This window comes from Tiliqua scincoides, chromosome 5, assembly GCF_035046505.1.
Source record: "Tiliqua scincoides isolate rTilSci1 chromosome 5, rTilSci1.hap2, whole genome shotgun sequence".
NCBI classification, from domain to species: domain Eukaryota; kingdom Metazoa; phylum Chordata; class Lepidosauria; order Squamata; family Scincidae; genus Tiliqua; species Tiliqua scincoides.
Window position 1 is genome coordinate 101,086,356 of NC_089825.1, and position 12,359 is coordinate 101,098,714.

Genomic DNA, 12,359 nt, shown 5'->3' on the forward strand with positions numbered 1-12,359 from the left:
GGCTGCCCTGTATAAGTAATCTGCTTTCTATGAACACCTATAGGATGGTTGGAATGTCTTTGATCTCCAACCCTTTGAAAATGCCCATCACTGATATGGGAGAAATGTTAGGTGTGTGTGATTTTAATGAACCAGGGTCTCAAAACTCAGATTATTTTAATTTTAAAGATTGTTCTCCTTTTGTTTTTGTGTTTCAACCCTTTAAAAGGAAAACAAAAAGCACAATCACCATAAAATAACAGAGAGAAAAAAAGAGAAGAAAAAAAGGTTTGTGATGTGATATGTGTGTGTGTGTGTGTGTGTGTGTGTGTGTGTGTGTGTGCAACAATACTACATACATCAACAGCTAAAAAAAATTATACAGAGAGGAATTTGTTGCAATTTCCACTATAAACCTTAATCCACAGACAGTAAATACACTATGCATCTGTATCTAAAAATGGCTTCCAAATATCCACAAATATGTCTATTAAATTTCGATGAAGGATACAGAAAGGATAGAGAACACCCAGGGGCCCAGAATAGTCAGGTTAGATAACACAGGCCTAAAAAATTGAGGGTCAGAAGAGTTTTTCCCAAACTTTATGGTGGCTTGATATGAATTTGGGGTGCCAGTTGCAAAAATGGCATCGTTTTGTCCTATCACGTCTATTTTTGGAGATATAGTATAGCCTCTTTAGTGAATGGTTCAAGCAGCTTCCTCATGAGGAAGCCATGGTGTAGACATCCTCATGAGGAAGCTGCTTGAACCATTCACTAAAGAGGCTATGCTGTTTCTCCAAAACTAGATGTGATAGGGCAAAACGGATGCCATTTTTGGAATCAGCACCCCAAATATACCCAGGAATTGGTGTACCGTTTAAGGAAGCAAAATGTGTGTTGGCCCGTGTAATTAAGCCCTGAACCTGGGGTATTCATACATCACAGTGAATTATCTATCCTACAATTTGCAGCACATTTTAATATATCCCTGTAGGAGACTTCAGTGCAAGCATAAACTTCCACTTTGCAGACCATTAAAATAAAACAAACAAAACATTCATAGAGAAGAAGAAAAAATTGCCATTAATGTAGCAGTTAAATGATGTGCCCCATTTAGGAGTCAGTAAATGCTTCTTTATGTTTGTGTGTGGGGAGGGGGTTTGAAAGCATAGGTGGGTCTCAGAATCCATGGGGGATCCATTCTCAGACTCCCCACAGAAAACCACGGATAATTAAATCCATTGTTTTGGCCCCTTTGGCATCCGCCTGTGACCTCTGCAGACTTCGGAATGGCCATTTCAAGGAAAAAAAATGCTGCTTCCAGTTTCCTGAGGGAAACCAGAAGTGATATTTTGCCTTTATAAGATATTCTGAGACCAGGAAAGCCCTCCAGGGGCTTCCCCTGGACTCAGAATACCTTATAAGGCATAAATAAGCTTAATAAGGCATGCGGCCTCTGTAGGTTTCAGAAAGTCCTCTGGAGGCAAGTAAAGCACAGCTTCGGTCACCTCCAGAGGGCTCGGGCTGGGCCAGGTTGGTTTGCATTGACCACCATTTACTTTCAGATCAGGAAGAGGCTCACTTGCTAAATTTCCGTATGTTGTTGAAGGCAGAGGAACTGGGACCATTTTTGTTCTCATTTTCAGTGATGTCATAATTAACTGATCCTCAGAAACCTAGTCAGTAATTTCCACTTTCACAACCAATTAATCTCTTGTATGCTTCTGAGGCTAATAGTATCCCATGGCAAGAATCGTGCCAGTGGAATACTATATGTTTTAAAAGTAGAAGCGAAGGATGGATGTTCTCAATTTATACGGAGAAGCTACTGTCTTTCTTCTTCTTCTTTGTGTGATCTGTAGAACACCAACGCTGTAGGTTTCATTTTACATAGCAATTGAATATCTCAACCAAACAAGGAACACGTCCTATTCAAGTACGAACTGCAGGGGCAAATACTTCACTATCTGAATCCTTGTCATCCTCCATGGAGCTTAGTTTGTCATCTGCCTGTCATGCTGGCCATATACTTGGTGCAATGCCTTTTCCTGCCTGGCTGCACTTCAAAGGGGGAAAACTTTAGAGTTAAGAATAGGCAGAAGCATTTCTTCTGGTACTAAACTCAGGGATAGCGTGCCAACCACAATGTGACAATCTAGGGATCACCACAAGATCTTGTGTATCCACTGGATTCTTGAGATTGGCAGAGGTTTGTTTCTTTAAAATGTGATCCAGCCCAAAGAGAGTCAAATACCCTCAACTGGAAGAGAATGACTGCCGGTACATAACACAATCTGCTCAAGTACTGTATACTTTCCATTTTTCCCCTGGGAGAAGTCATTCTAAGGATTAAAGGTATTAAAAGAGCCTGCATTCCTGGAAAGGCACCCCTGTGTATTAGAGCTGCCAGTTCTTTCCCAGCACTCTTCTCTAGAACACCCATGTATGATTCTGAAGGTGAGTGCAAACTACATTTAGGGCCCAATCCTATCCAACTTTCCAGCATCGATGCAGCCTCAATGCAGCCCCAAGGAAAGGGAACAAACATATCCTTTCTTTGAGGAGGACTTCATGACTGTCCCTCTACTGGCATAACTGCATCGGTACTGGAAAGTTGGATAGGATTGGGTCTTCATAGTGTTTGTGTGTGTGTGTGTGTGTGTGTGTGTGTGTGTGTGTGTGAGAGAGAGAGAGAGAGAGAGAGAGAGATTGGGGGTTAGATTGAGAAGACAGAAATTGAGAAATAAGATTGATGGGAACAAAGGAGAGAAAGAGAAAGTTAGCTTCAGAGAAAAGCTAGAGAAAAAATGACCAGGGGATTAAAAATCCAATTTGGGAATATACAGCACCATGTAAGAAGCTCTGAGAAAAATGTAGTACAGAGAGGTTTGGAGAGGCATGAATATCACCACGAATAAGACAAACTGATGTCTTTAGGAAAGGGCTATACCCAGCATTGGACGTGTAAACCCTTGCTAACTGGGCAGAGGCACCTTTTAACCCATTTCTGCTCAGCTCATAGGTATACACATTTGAGCCCCGTTGTGTATATCCAATGCTGGGCAGAAATGGCTTAAAGTGGTGCCCTCTTATATTTAGCAGGGGGAGGTCAACTGACCCGCTTCACCCCAGCACAGCTTCTTTTCCTGTGGATGCTGATGGTGTCTCTTTTGTATTTCTTTTTAAAGATTGTCAGCCCATTGGGAATAGGGAATCATTTATTTATTTATTTTACTATATAAATCACATTGTGAACTACTCTTATTGAAAAGCGATATATAAATATACATCATCATCATCATCATCTCTTCTATTTCCATCACTACCTGCTTACTTCCTCAACTGCTAGACTAGGTGGGCCAACCATGCAAATCTCTCCTTTTCCTCCTGCAATTGTACAAACTGCTGGACATATCACTGCTTCCTTCTTTGGCATTCGAAAGCAAGCAGAGAGAGACTCCAGTACTTGCATTCCTCTTTAGAAGGATAACATTTGGATGGACAATCCAGTCTGGCAACGCATTCTCAAACATTCATCCAGTAGTGGCAGAATCCCCTGCAGTTTAACGAATCATCAGGATAATGTAATACCTGTCAATCTATGACTTTTCATCTGTGTTTTTAAACCGGAATGCACAGAAAGTAAAATCTCAACATGCCATCAATTACTGATCAATTTATTTTAAAGACTTTTTTTGTAAACAGCATAGATAAATACCAATGGTTTATTTCTTTGTTTTGCAACTTGTTTGTCCTAATCCATTTCTTTTCATGGAGGGCTTTTCCCTCAAAGCCATCTTGTAGAAGATCTCATGAACACTCCTAAGAGTGTTCGTGATACTTCAGTACATAATACAAAGTACATAATACCTCAGTTACATACAAAATGTATGTCTTTGAATTTTGTTACCATGTTGTTGTTGTTGTTGTTGTTGTTGATGATGATGATGATGATGATGATGATGATGATGCAAAACTACATGAAACAGATGCACGATCGCCCCCTTTAAGGAGGTGATCGAAGTTTGTTATGCCTGACCAGGACACGAGAGCCCCTCCCCAAGGGGGAGGTGTAGGGGGCTGGGTTGGGCAGTTACGGTGGTCCTTTAAAAGGGGACGAGACCCAGCCCTCTTCCTCTTTGTGCACGTGGGCACTATGGGAATACAACATTGAACAAGAAAATTGAAAACATCCTTGACAAGTTGCATACATGATGATGATGTGGTCCTTGGAGGCAGGTGAAGCTCTGCCTCATCTGACCCTGACCACACTCCCCCACCAAGAGCGGGGTGTACTTCCATTTTTTCTTTTCTCTGTGGTGCTTTGAAAAATGCTTCCATTTTTTCCTCAGCATCTCCAGTCCTCAGAAGGCCTCCAGAGGAAAATGCTTCTGGAGGATTAGAAGGTCTTCCACAGGCTGAAATGGCCATATGCAGACTCTCTGGGCTTGGAACACCTCCAGGCATGACCGGAGGGTTTGTGCCTGGTTGTGACCCAAAAATGACTTTACTTTCAGAAGTGACGTCATTTTCAGGTCATGGGGCACTGTGACATCATGTGCCTCATCGGCACAAGAAGTCACGGCATGTCCCTGCATTCCATGTATGTGAGCCTGACATGTAAATGTGACCCTGGTAATTGTTTTGAGAACCAGAGGAAGACTTATCTTACTTCTCCCCTTGGAATGTATAGGGCGCTTCTGAGTAAAGCCTTGGTGTCAAATGTTTCTTCCTGTGTTTCTTAGCCTTGTTAGAAGAATTTTGCCTTTTATGCCAGACATGAAAGAGAATTGTTGTTGGAGCCATTCTTGTTGCTGTTTTATGACTATTGTTTGGCAAGTATGCTTTCCATTTATTTATTTATTCATTCATTCATTCATTCATTCATTCATTTTAAACAACACCCAGGGTGGTGTAGTGGTTTGTAGTGGAGTTAGAGCTGGAAGATCTAGGTTCAAATTCCTGCTGAACCATGAAGCTTCCCAGGTTACCTTGGACCAGACTAACCTACCTCACAGGGTTGTTGTGAGGACAAGAGGAAGGACCATGTACACCACCCTGAGAGGGAAACAGAAGTATAATAATTTGAAAAATAAATATTTTCCCACCTTTAATTACTGTTATGCCAGGAAAGGTTCACCTGTTAAATTTCCATGCATAGTAGGAGGCACAGAAGCTAGGCCAAAATAAAGACAGTGAGTTTAAAAAGATTTGAAGAGCATTTTTTTTTCAGTCGTTTGATAATTACTATCTCCTTATGAATCTATTCATTCATATTATCAGAATCAAAGGAATGCTCATTAGTTACTGAGCTCTGTGTATATCCCATGGTGCAAGACATCCCACAAGAATACCCCATCACCAATCCATGTGAGACACTGAAAGACTTATAAAAGATAGGTGTAAATCAATGAGTGTTCTCAAACACACACAATGAAGTGACAGCTCTCACTTCTGCTTTTGCATGGGCAATGGAACACAACCGATACGATCTCATTTTGTCCCTGTGTATTTTAGTTACCATCTCTGTTTCACCTCTCAACAGAAAGAATACAGTGATCACAGTGATGCAGGTATGACCTGGAGAAACAAACATTTTCTATTTGAAGTCATTTATATAGTCCAAGGTGTAGATCAAGCTGCAGATGTTGGTTCCCAACCTTTTTTTCACTTACATACCCCTTGGCAGCCCAAGTTTGTAATGAACATAACTGCTGCTATTTCAAATTTATATGTTTTCAACTACTGATCCATATCTGATAAGACATGAATTGATGAGCAGAAATTAGCAATGGCTGGGTCTTTCGCAGCCAGCTAGCTGCCTTCCTGCCTTGCCAGCCGCACAAGACATTCTAATACAGATCTGCCTTTTCCAGCCATTATTCAATTTTTTTTTTCAAGTATCCTTAAAGGTCCTGGCAAGTACCCCTGGGGGTACAAGTGCAGGGCATCTGGTTTGATTTACAGGGGCCATGGGATGAAGAAGCTATGTTATTCAGGGAGTCGTTTTAGGTGGCTACTGTCCATAAGAAGTAACCATTATACCATTCAGCTTTTTTTTTTTTAGACTGATCAACAGTGCAATCTTATGTACAAGTACATGTGTACTCAGAGGTAAGTTCCAATGTGCCTAATAGGGTTTACTCTCTAGTAGGCAGTGTTTCAAATTGCAGCCTAAGGGCCCAATCCAATTTTCCAGTGCTGGTGCAGCCATACCAATGGGGCTTGTGCTGTATCCTGTGGTGGGGAGGCAGTGACAGAGGCTTCCTCAACGTAAGAGAATATGTGTTCCCTTACCTTGGGGCTGTGTTGCGGCTGCACTGGTGCTGGAAATTTGGATAGGACTGGGCAAAAGATTGTTCAAAAGGAAAATGTTGATCAGGGAGTGTTGGGGGTAAATGAGAAATGGTACCTGCCAACTATTTGTTGGGAAGTGATTGGTCTATAAGGGGTGGAACGGATGGATCTGTTGCTCTCTTTCTTCCATAGGTTGACTGTGGCATGCAGTTCCCAAAGCCGTTGTGTCTGGTGTGCAGGACGTGAAGACATTGAAGAGGCTCACAGTGACTGGAATAATGGGGTAGGGGGAGTTATAAAGGCAAAGGTAAAGAAGAGGGACTTGAATCTTCGGTTTGGGCGGGCTTTTAATCTCAGGAATTAAATGAGGTACATAGTGGAGAAGGACGGAATGGTCACTAGTTATTTTGCCACTGTTAAATCTACCCTAAAAAAAAATTCTCTGCCTTTGGTTAAGACTAGAAATAACTTCAAAACAGATTGTTGCTACGAGCTGTCTATTTTATTGCTTTGCAAAGATGGGGGCGGCTTCAAATTGTGATGATCTGAATTAGGACCATGTTATGGGGGAAGGAGGCAAAGCCTTTGCCACTGCCACAATCCCACTCCAGGTCAAAGGCCCCTTGGTTTCTCTTTGCTTCAGGAGGGAAGCTGCCACTGCTGTGCCTGTTCTGTATTCTTTTAGCAAGCAGAAGAAGAACTACATATTGAAAGTCATGTTGATGTTGGTCCTCACTGAAGCCAATCACCACCTGCTGATTCTGAGTTCTGTGTTTCTGTCCTCATTATATCAATTCATTATTCCACAAGGAAGACAGATTCTTGACAGGCCAGTTCCTTCAAGACTTTTGTCCAGAGATCCAGACTATTTAAAGTGGGCTAATTCACACACCCAGGATCCACACTTGATCCACTGCTCATGAATGTCATACCTGCATGTTGAGTACAAAAAGACAGTGATGGAACCATTGCATCCTGCACAACTATGTGCCAGTCAAATGGGCCTGATACTGGACTTTTGCATCTGTCCTTTTTGTATTCTGGACATCTGTGTCCCAGTATATGTATATTTGTAGACAATGCCGTTCCTGGAGGTGGGAGAAATGCTACGTTTCTTCAGGTGCCTGACTGCTTGTGTAAAGTGGCCCCTCCTCCTCACCTTCAGAGCCAGTCAAGGCTGAAAAAAGCTTGCTTTTGCAGCCTTGACTGGCTCTGAAGGCAAAACGGAGGGGGCAGTTTACACAAGCGGCCACACACCTGAAGAAACTTAGCATTGCCCCCCCCCCATCTCTTTCAAAGTGTCTGCTTCATTGTGGAAATGCTGAGACCATGTTTGTTTTCCTTTCCCTTGCACAGCAATGGATAACCAGACCAAAGTGCACAACTTCATCCTGTTGGGCCTGACCAGTGACCACAGACAACAACATGTTCTTTTCACACTTTTCCTGTTCCTCTACATGGCCTGTCTCCTGGGGAATGGGGCCATTTTGACTGTGGTCATAGCTGAGCCACGGCTCCATACACCCATGTATTTTTTCCTAGGCAATCTCTCTTTCCTGGACATCTGTTGCTCTACAGTTACTGTGCCAAAAATGCTCCTTGGCTTCCTAATGGAGCACCAAACCATTTCCTTTATTGGGTGCCTGACCCAGCTGCACTTCTTCCACTTCCTGGGCAGCAGTGAGGGTATGCTTCTGGGCGTCATGGCATTTGACCGCTATGTAGCTATCTGCAACCCCTTGCGTTACACTGTCATCATGAGTAAATGGGCTTGCCTTACACTGGCGATGTTCACCTGGTCTGCCGGCTTTTTTCATGCTCTGATGCACACTGTAGTGACTTCCCAACTATGGTTCTGTGGCCCCAACCATGTCCTGCACTTCTTTTGTGACATCAAACCCTTGCTAAAATTGTCCTGCAGTAGCACGGTCCTCAACCTCACCCTCCTGAATGTGGTCACAAGTTGCATTGCTTTGGGCTCCTTCTTCCTTACTCTCCTCTCCTACCTCTACATTATCTTTTTTCTCTTCTTCAAAGTCCAGACATGGCAGAGCCGTTGGAAGGCCTTCTCCACCTGTGCTTCCCACCTGACTGTCGTGGCCCTCCTATATATTCCAGTCATCTCAAACTACATGCTTGCCTCTGCTGGTGACTCAACTGAAAGAGAGATGATTATCACACTATTGTACAGTATTATAACTCCAGTTCTAAACCCTCTCATCTACACCCTGAGGAATCAAGAGGTCAAATCTGCTCTGAGAAGGAGGCTATATAGAAAACGACTCTCTGGCAGGGCATAAGGAAAGTTGGGGGCAGGGTAGACCTGCCTTGGTGGCTGCACATATAGCAAACAATCCAGGTTTCTTAGTGATTCGCCAGTTGGACATGAGCCAGCAGTGTAGTACAGCTGCAGAAAAAGCTCATGTAATGCTTGGCTGCAGTAACAGAGGTTTAGAGTTAAGATCATAAGATGTCACCATCCCACTCTATTTTGCACCTGCCAGAGTTTCTTGGAGTATCGCATCCAGTTTGGAACAGGTTCAGAGGATGGCATCAAAGGTAAAACTGGGCCCTACATGGAATAAATGAGCATGGTATGTGTAACCTGGAATTGAGAGGACTAAGACAAGATATGAAAATCATCTGCAAAGATCTGAAAGTCTGTCACAGAGAAGAAGGAAAGAACCTATTGCTTCTGACTCCTGAGGTCAGGATTAAAATGAAGGGGTTGTAGGGTAGTAGATTTGGGGAAAGAATTTTCTAACTTTAAGGACTATCTGGCCCTGGAACAGCCTGCCTCATGCAATAATGGATGAGCACTTCTCGGGAATTGTTTGTGCACCACCCCAATGAACACTCGAGACAATGGAGCTGGGAGAAAGGGCCACTATTAATAGTTAAAGATAGTATAGAAGGAGAGGCTGAGACATGCAGTTACTGTGGCAGCAAAGCACCTGTGGTGCAGAGGCTGGACCATTGGAAGGCACCAGAATCACATCTGTCCCCCGGGCTGGTCGTGCACCCGACTCCAAGCCTGGCCCCTTTTACAGGCGGTGCAGCTTAACCAGGTCTACCCTGTGAAAGGGCTGAGGCAGCTGGACTGCGGCCAATGCCACCTCTAGCCACAGAGCCTCTGAGGTGGCCCCACAGTCATGGCCAGGGCCCCGTTCATGTCCTCATGCCGCTGGGCCCCTTAGAACTGAAAGTGGGTTCCACCCTGCCTATGCTGCCCAAAGGTGTGCACCAAAGTCCATCTCACACCTTCTAACCCGCACCACCTGCCATAAAGTGACTGATGTTAGAGAGCAGAGGAAAAAACCCACTAAACCCTGGCAGTCTGGGGTAGGCGAAAAAACTGCCCACCACCAGCCAATCCTGGTAGGCAGCAAAAAATTCCTACCTGGCCCCAAACAGTGACCAGTAAAACTCAGACTGTCCTAGAGACGGGCGGGTGAGTGTCAGTACTGTGTCCACATGCAAAGGAGGAAGAGGGCTGGGCACTGGTCCCCTAAGAGCCTTCTGAGTCCCCCAGCTCCCAGCCCTCCTCCAGTCCCCCCCCCAGAGGAGGAGCTCTCATGTTCCAGGCTGGGCCAAACAAACCCCGATTTAACTGCTTACATTGCGCGATCCGCATGCTGCAGCAACTGTCTGTACTGAATAGAGGGTTGGGCGAGATGACCTCAAAGTTTCCTTCATGTTCTATGATCATTCTCAGTGGAAAGGTAGTTGGAGATCCACTTTAATGTCTATGATAAATGGCAATAAAAATATATGACAATTGGAAAACACCCTCTTAGAGAAACCCTTGTCTGTGTTTGAAGTGGCGTTAGGCAGTATGTATAGCTCAGCTATTGTGACCTCTCGTATCCTCTGCAGTGCTTGACCCAAATGTATATTGCACAGTGCCAACATGGCTGGAATGTTGAATGGGACTCACCCTGATTGGCTTGAGGAGGAGTGATGCCCTTCTGAGCTTCCTTGATTGACAACCCAATCCTGACTAAACCTTCGCCTTCCTGCCTTCAACATAGTGCCTTTCTGTCCTGGTCCCTGTCCCATTCTTCCCCCCCCCCCTTTGCCCTGTTCCAACCACCCACAGCCTACCCCCCCATACCTACTTACTGTCACTGGGGCATTCAAAGCTGTCACTTGACCATTGCCACTTGACCATTGCCACTCACTGACTCCAGTGACAGCCTGGTTGTGGGTAACAGCTTACTGATTTTGTGACCCTGGAAACACCATTTGACTACTGAGTTTGAGTTGCAGTGACCCAGAGGCCTGTTAGGATGGGACCCTTATTACAGGGGTTGGCCGTGATGAGTGGGAATGAGATGATCTGCAGGTTGGAGCACTGATGGGAATCACTTGAAAAAGCAGGAAGGTCCAAACAGCAGAGGAGAGTTGTCTCTTCCAAGGCAGAAGCATGCAAAGAAAGGGGGGCAGTGAAATGTTAGCATAGTTAGAATGCACTGCAGCAAGTGATGGACATTCAATAAAATTTGTCCCATTTGTAGCACAGGTGTCTCATTTCATGTCCGATTGGGCTACATGTGCAGTTATATTCTTGGGTTTACGTTTTGTGAAAGATGCCCAAGATAGTACCTGTGCCTGTCTAAATGGAAGAGCATTTCTCTTCTTCATCATGAGCTGTTTGATCATTATCCTCTCCCTGGAGATCTAATCAACTGTATGTGTTTCCCAATGGATAGGAAACCTCTTTGCCTCCTGGGGCACATGTATATCTCATGGCACAAATAAGTCTCAATGATTGTTCCCCCTCATGAGACACTGTCTTGTATGAATAACAGTGATGAACAAGTGTGCTCAAAACAGAGAACTGTGGCCCTCACGTCTCCTTTTGCTTTGACAACGGAGAACCATCGATACTACCTCATGATAGCCCTTTGAATTTTGGTTTACGTATCTAAGACCTTGACTGAAAGATGAACATGGCCTACCCAGGTACGAGCTGTAGAGACAAATCCTATTTGAAACAAACTCTGTGGAACGTTTGTATGTGTTCAGTCAGCCTTTCTCATGGCCCCCTGTGGTCAATACTTGGTAGCAAGTCTAGCATGGTGAATATCAGGTTAATATTTCTCAGTGGCCGGAATGGTTTGTCAATGGAACCAATTATCAAGGAAATTGGTGAGTTTTTCCTTGCTGAAGGTCTTCAAGCAGAGGTTTGACAGGCACCATTTGGAAATGCCCTAGCCCCATTTGTCTACTTCAAATATGGGGTGGGTATGAAGGTCCCTTCCATTTATTTAAATGTCCTAATGAGGGATCCAAACCCCCAGGACCCCCCAGCTATGGTGTCCATTTCCAGGCAGAAGGCATTTCCCCCAGGACTGAACCTGGACCTAGAGAAATCATGGGACACACATACCCTCAGCACAAAGAGTAACTCCAGCTACCACTCAGAAATTGCTATGAAGAAAAAGACAAGGGGAGAACTGCCCCATGAGGAAGCCATGCTCCCAGTACAAGTCATCTGAGCATTTCAGTGGCCATTTCCAGGGCAGGAGACATTTCAAGGGCAGAACTGACCCATGATGCATATTCCCTGCATCAGCTTACCTAGTTATGACAGACTCTTTATCTTGTACAGATGGGATTCCTGAGAGTGTGCAGGTGACTACATGTGACTTACATGTGCACAACCCTAGACTACGATGATCATTAGAAGTTGTCTGAAGCAGAATTAACTGAGGTATGCTTAATGCATCTCGTGGAGAAAGTGTGATTCCATCATGTCTTGAAGTGAGGGTGGGCTGCCTCTCCCATAGAAACTATCCTTGGACCCCACTGCATTAGAGAATTCCTGGTCATCTCTAACCAGTTTGGTGGAAGGTGCTCAAGCAACCTCCTACCCCTGCACCACCCAAGATACACCAATGCAGCAGGGCTTCATCTTGATATGATCTTATTTTCTAGTTATGTAATAACATCTCAGTACAAAGGGGGGAAAACCCTTAGGAATTAGGTACATATTCTTCATCACAACTCTTTCATATGTGTTCATTCCATTGTGAGACAACTGATGAAACCTTATTGTCTTTTCTATTTGTATAGTG

At 44.2% G+C, this 12,359-nt stretch overlaps 1 protein-coding gene across 1 annotated transcript; it reads left to right on the forward strand.

Moving 5' to 3' along the window:
• The first annotated feature begins 7,637 nt into the window (after positions 1-7,637).
• On the forward strand, positions 7,638-8,579 carry LOC136652648 (olfactory receptor 12D1-like). Its single transcript, XM_066629574.1, has one exon. The coding sequence runs from the start codon at positions 7,638-7,640 to the stop codon at positions 8,577-8,579; it is 942 nt and encodes a 313-aa protein (XP_066485671.1).
• Positions 8,580-12,359: the final 3,780 nt, after the last annotated feature.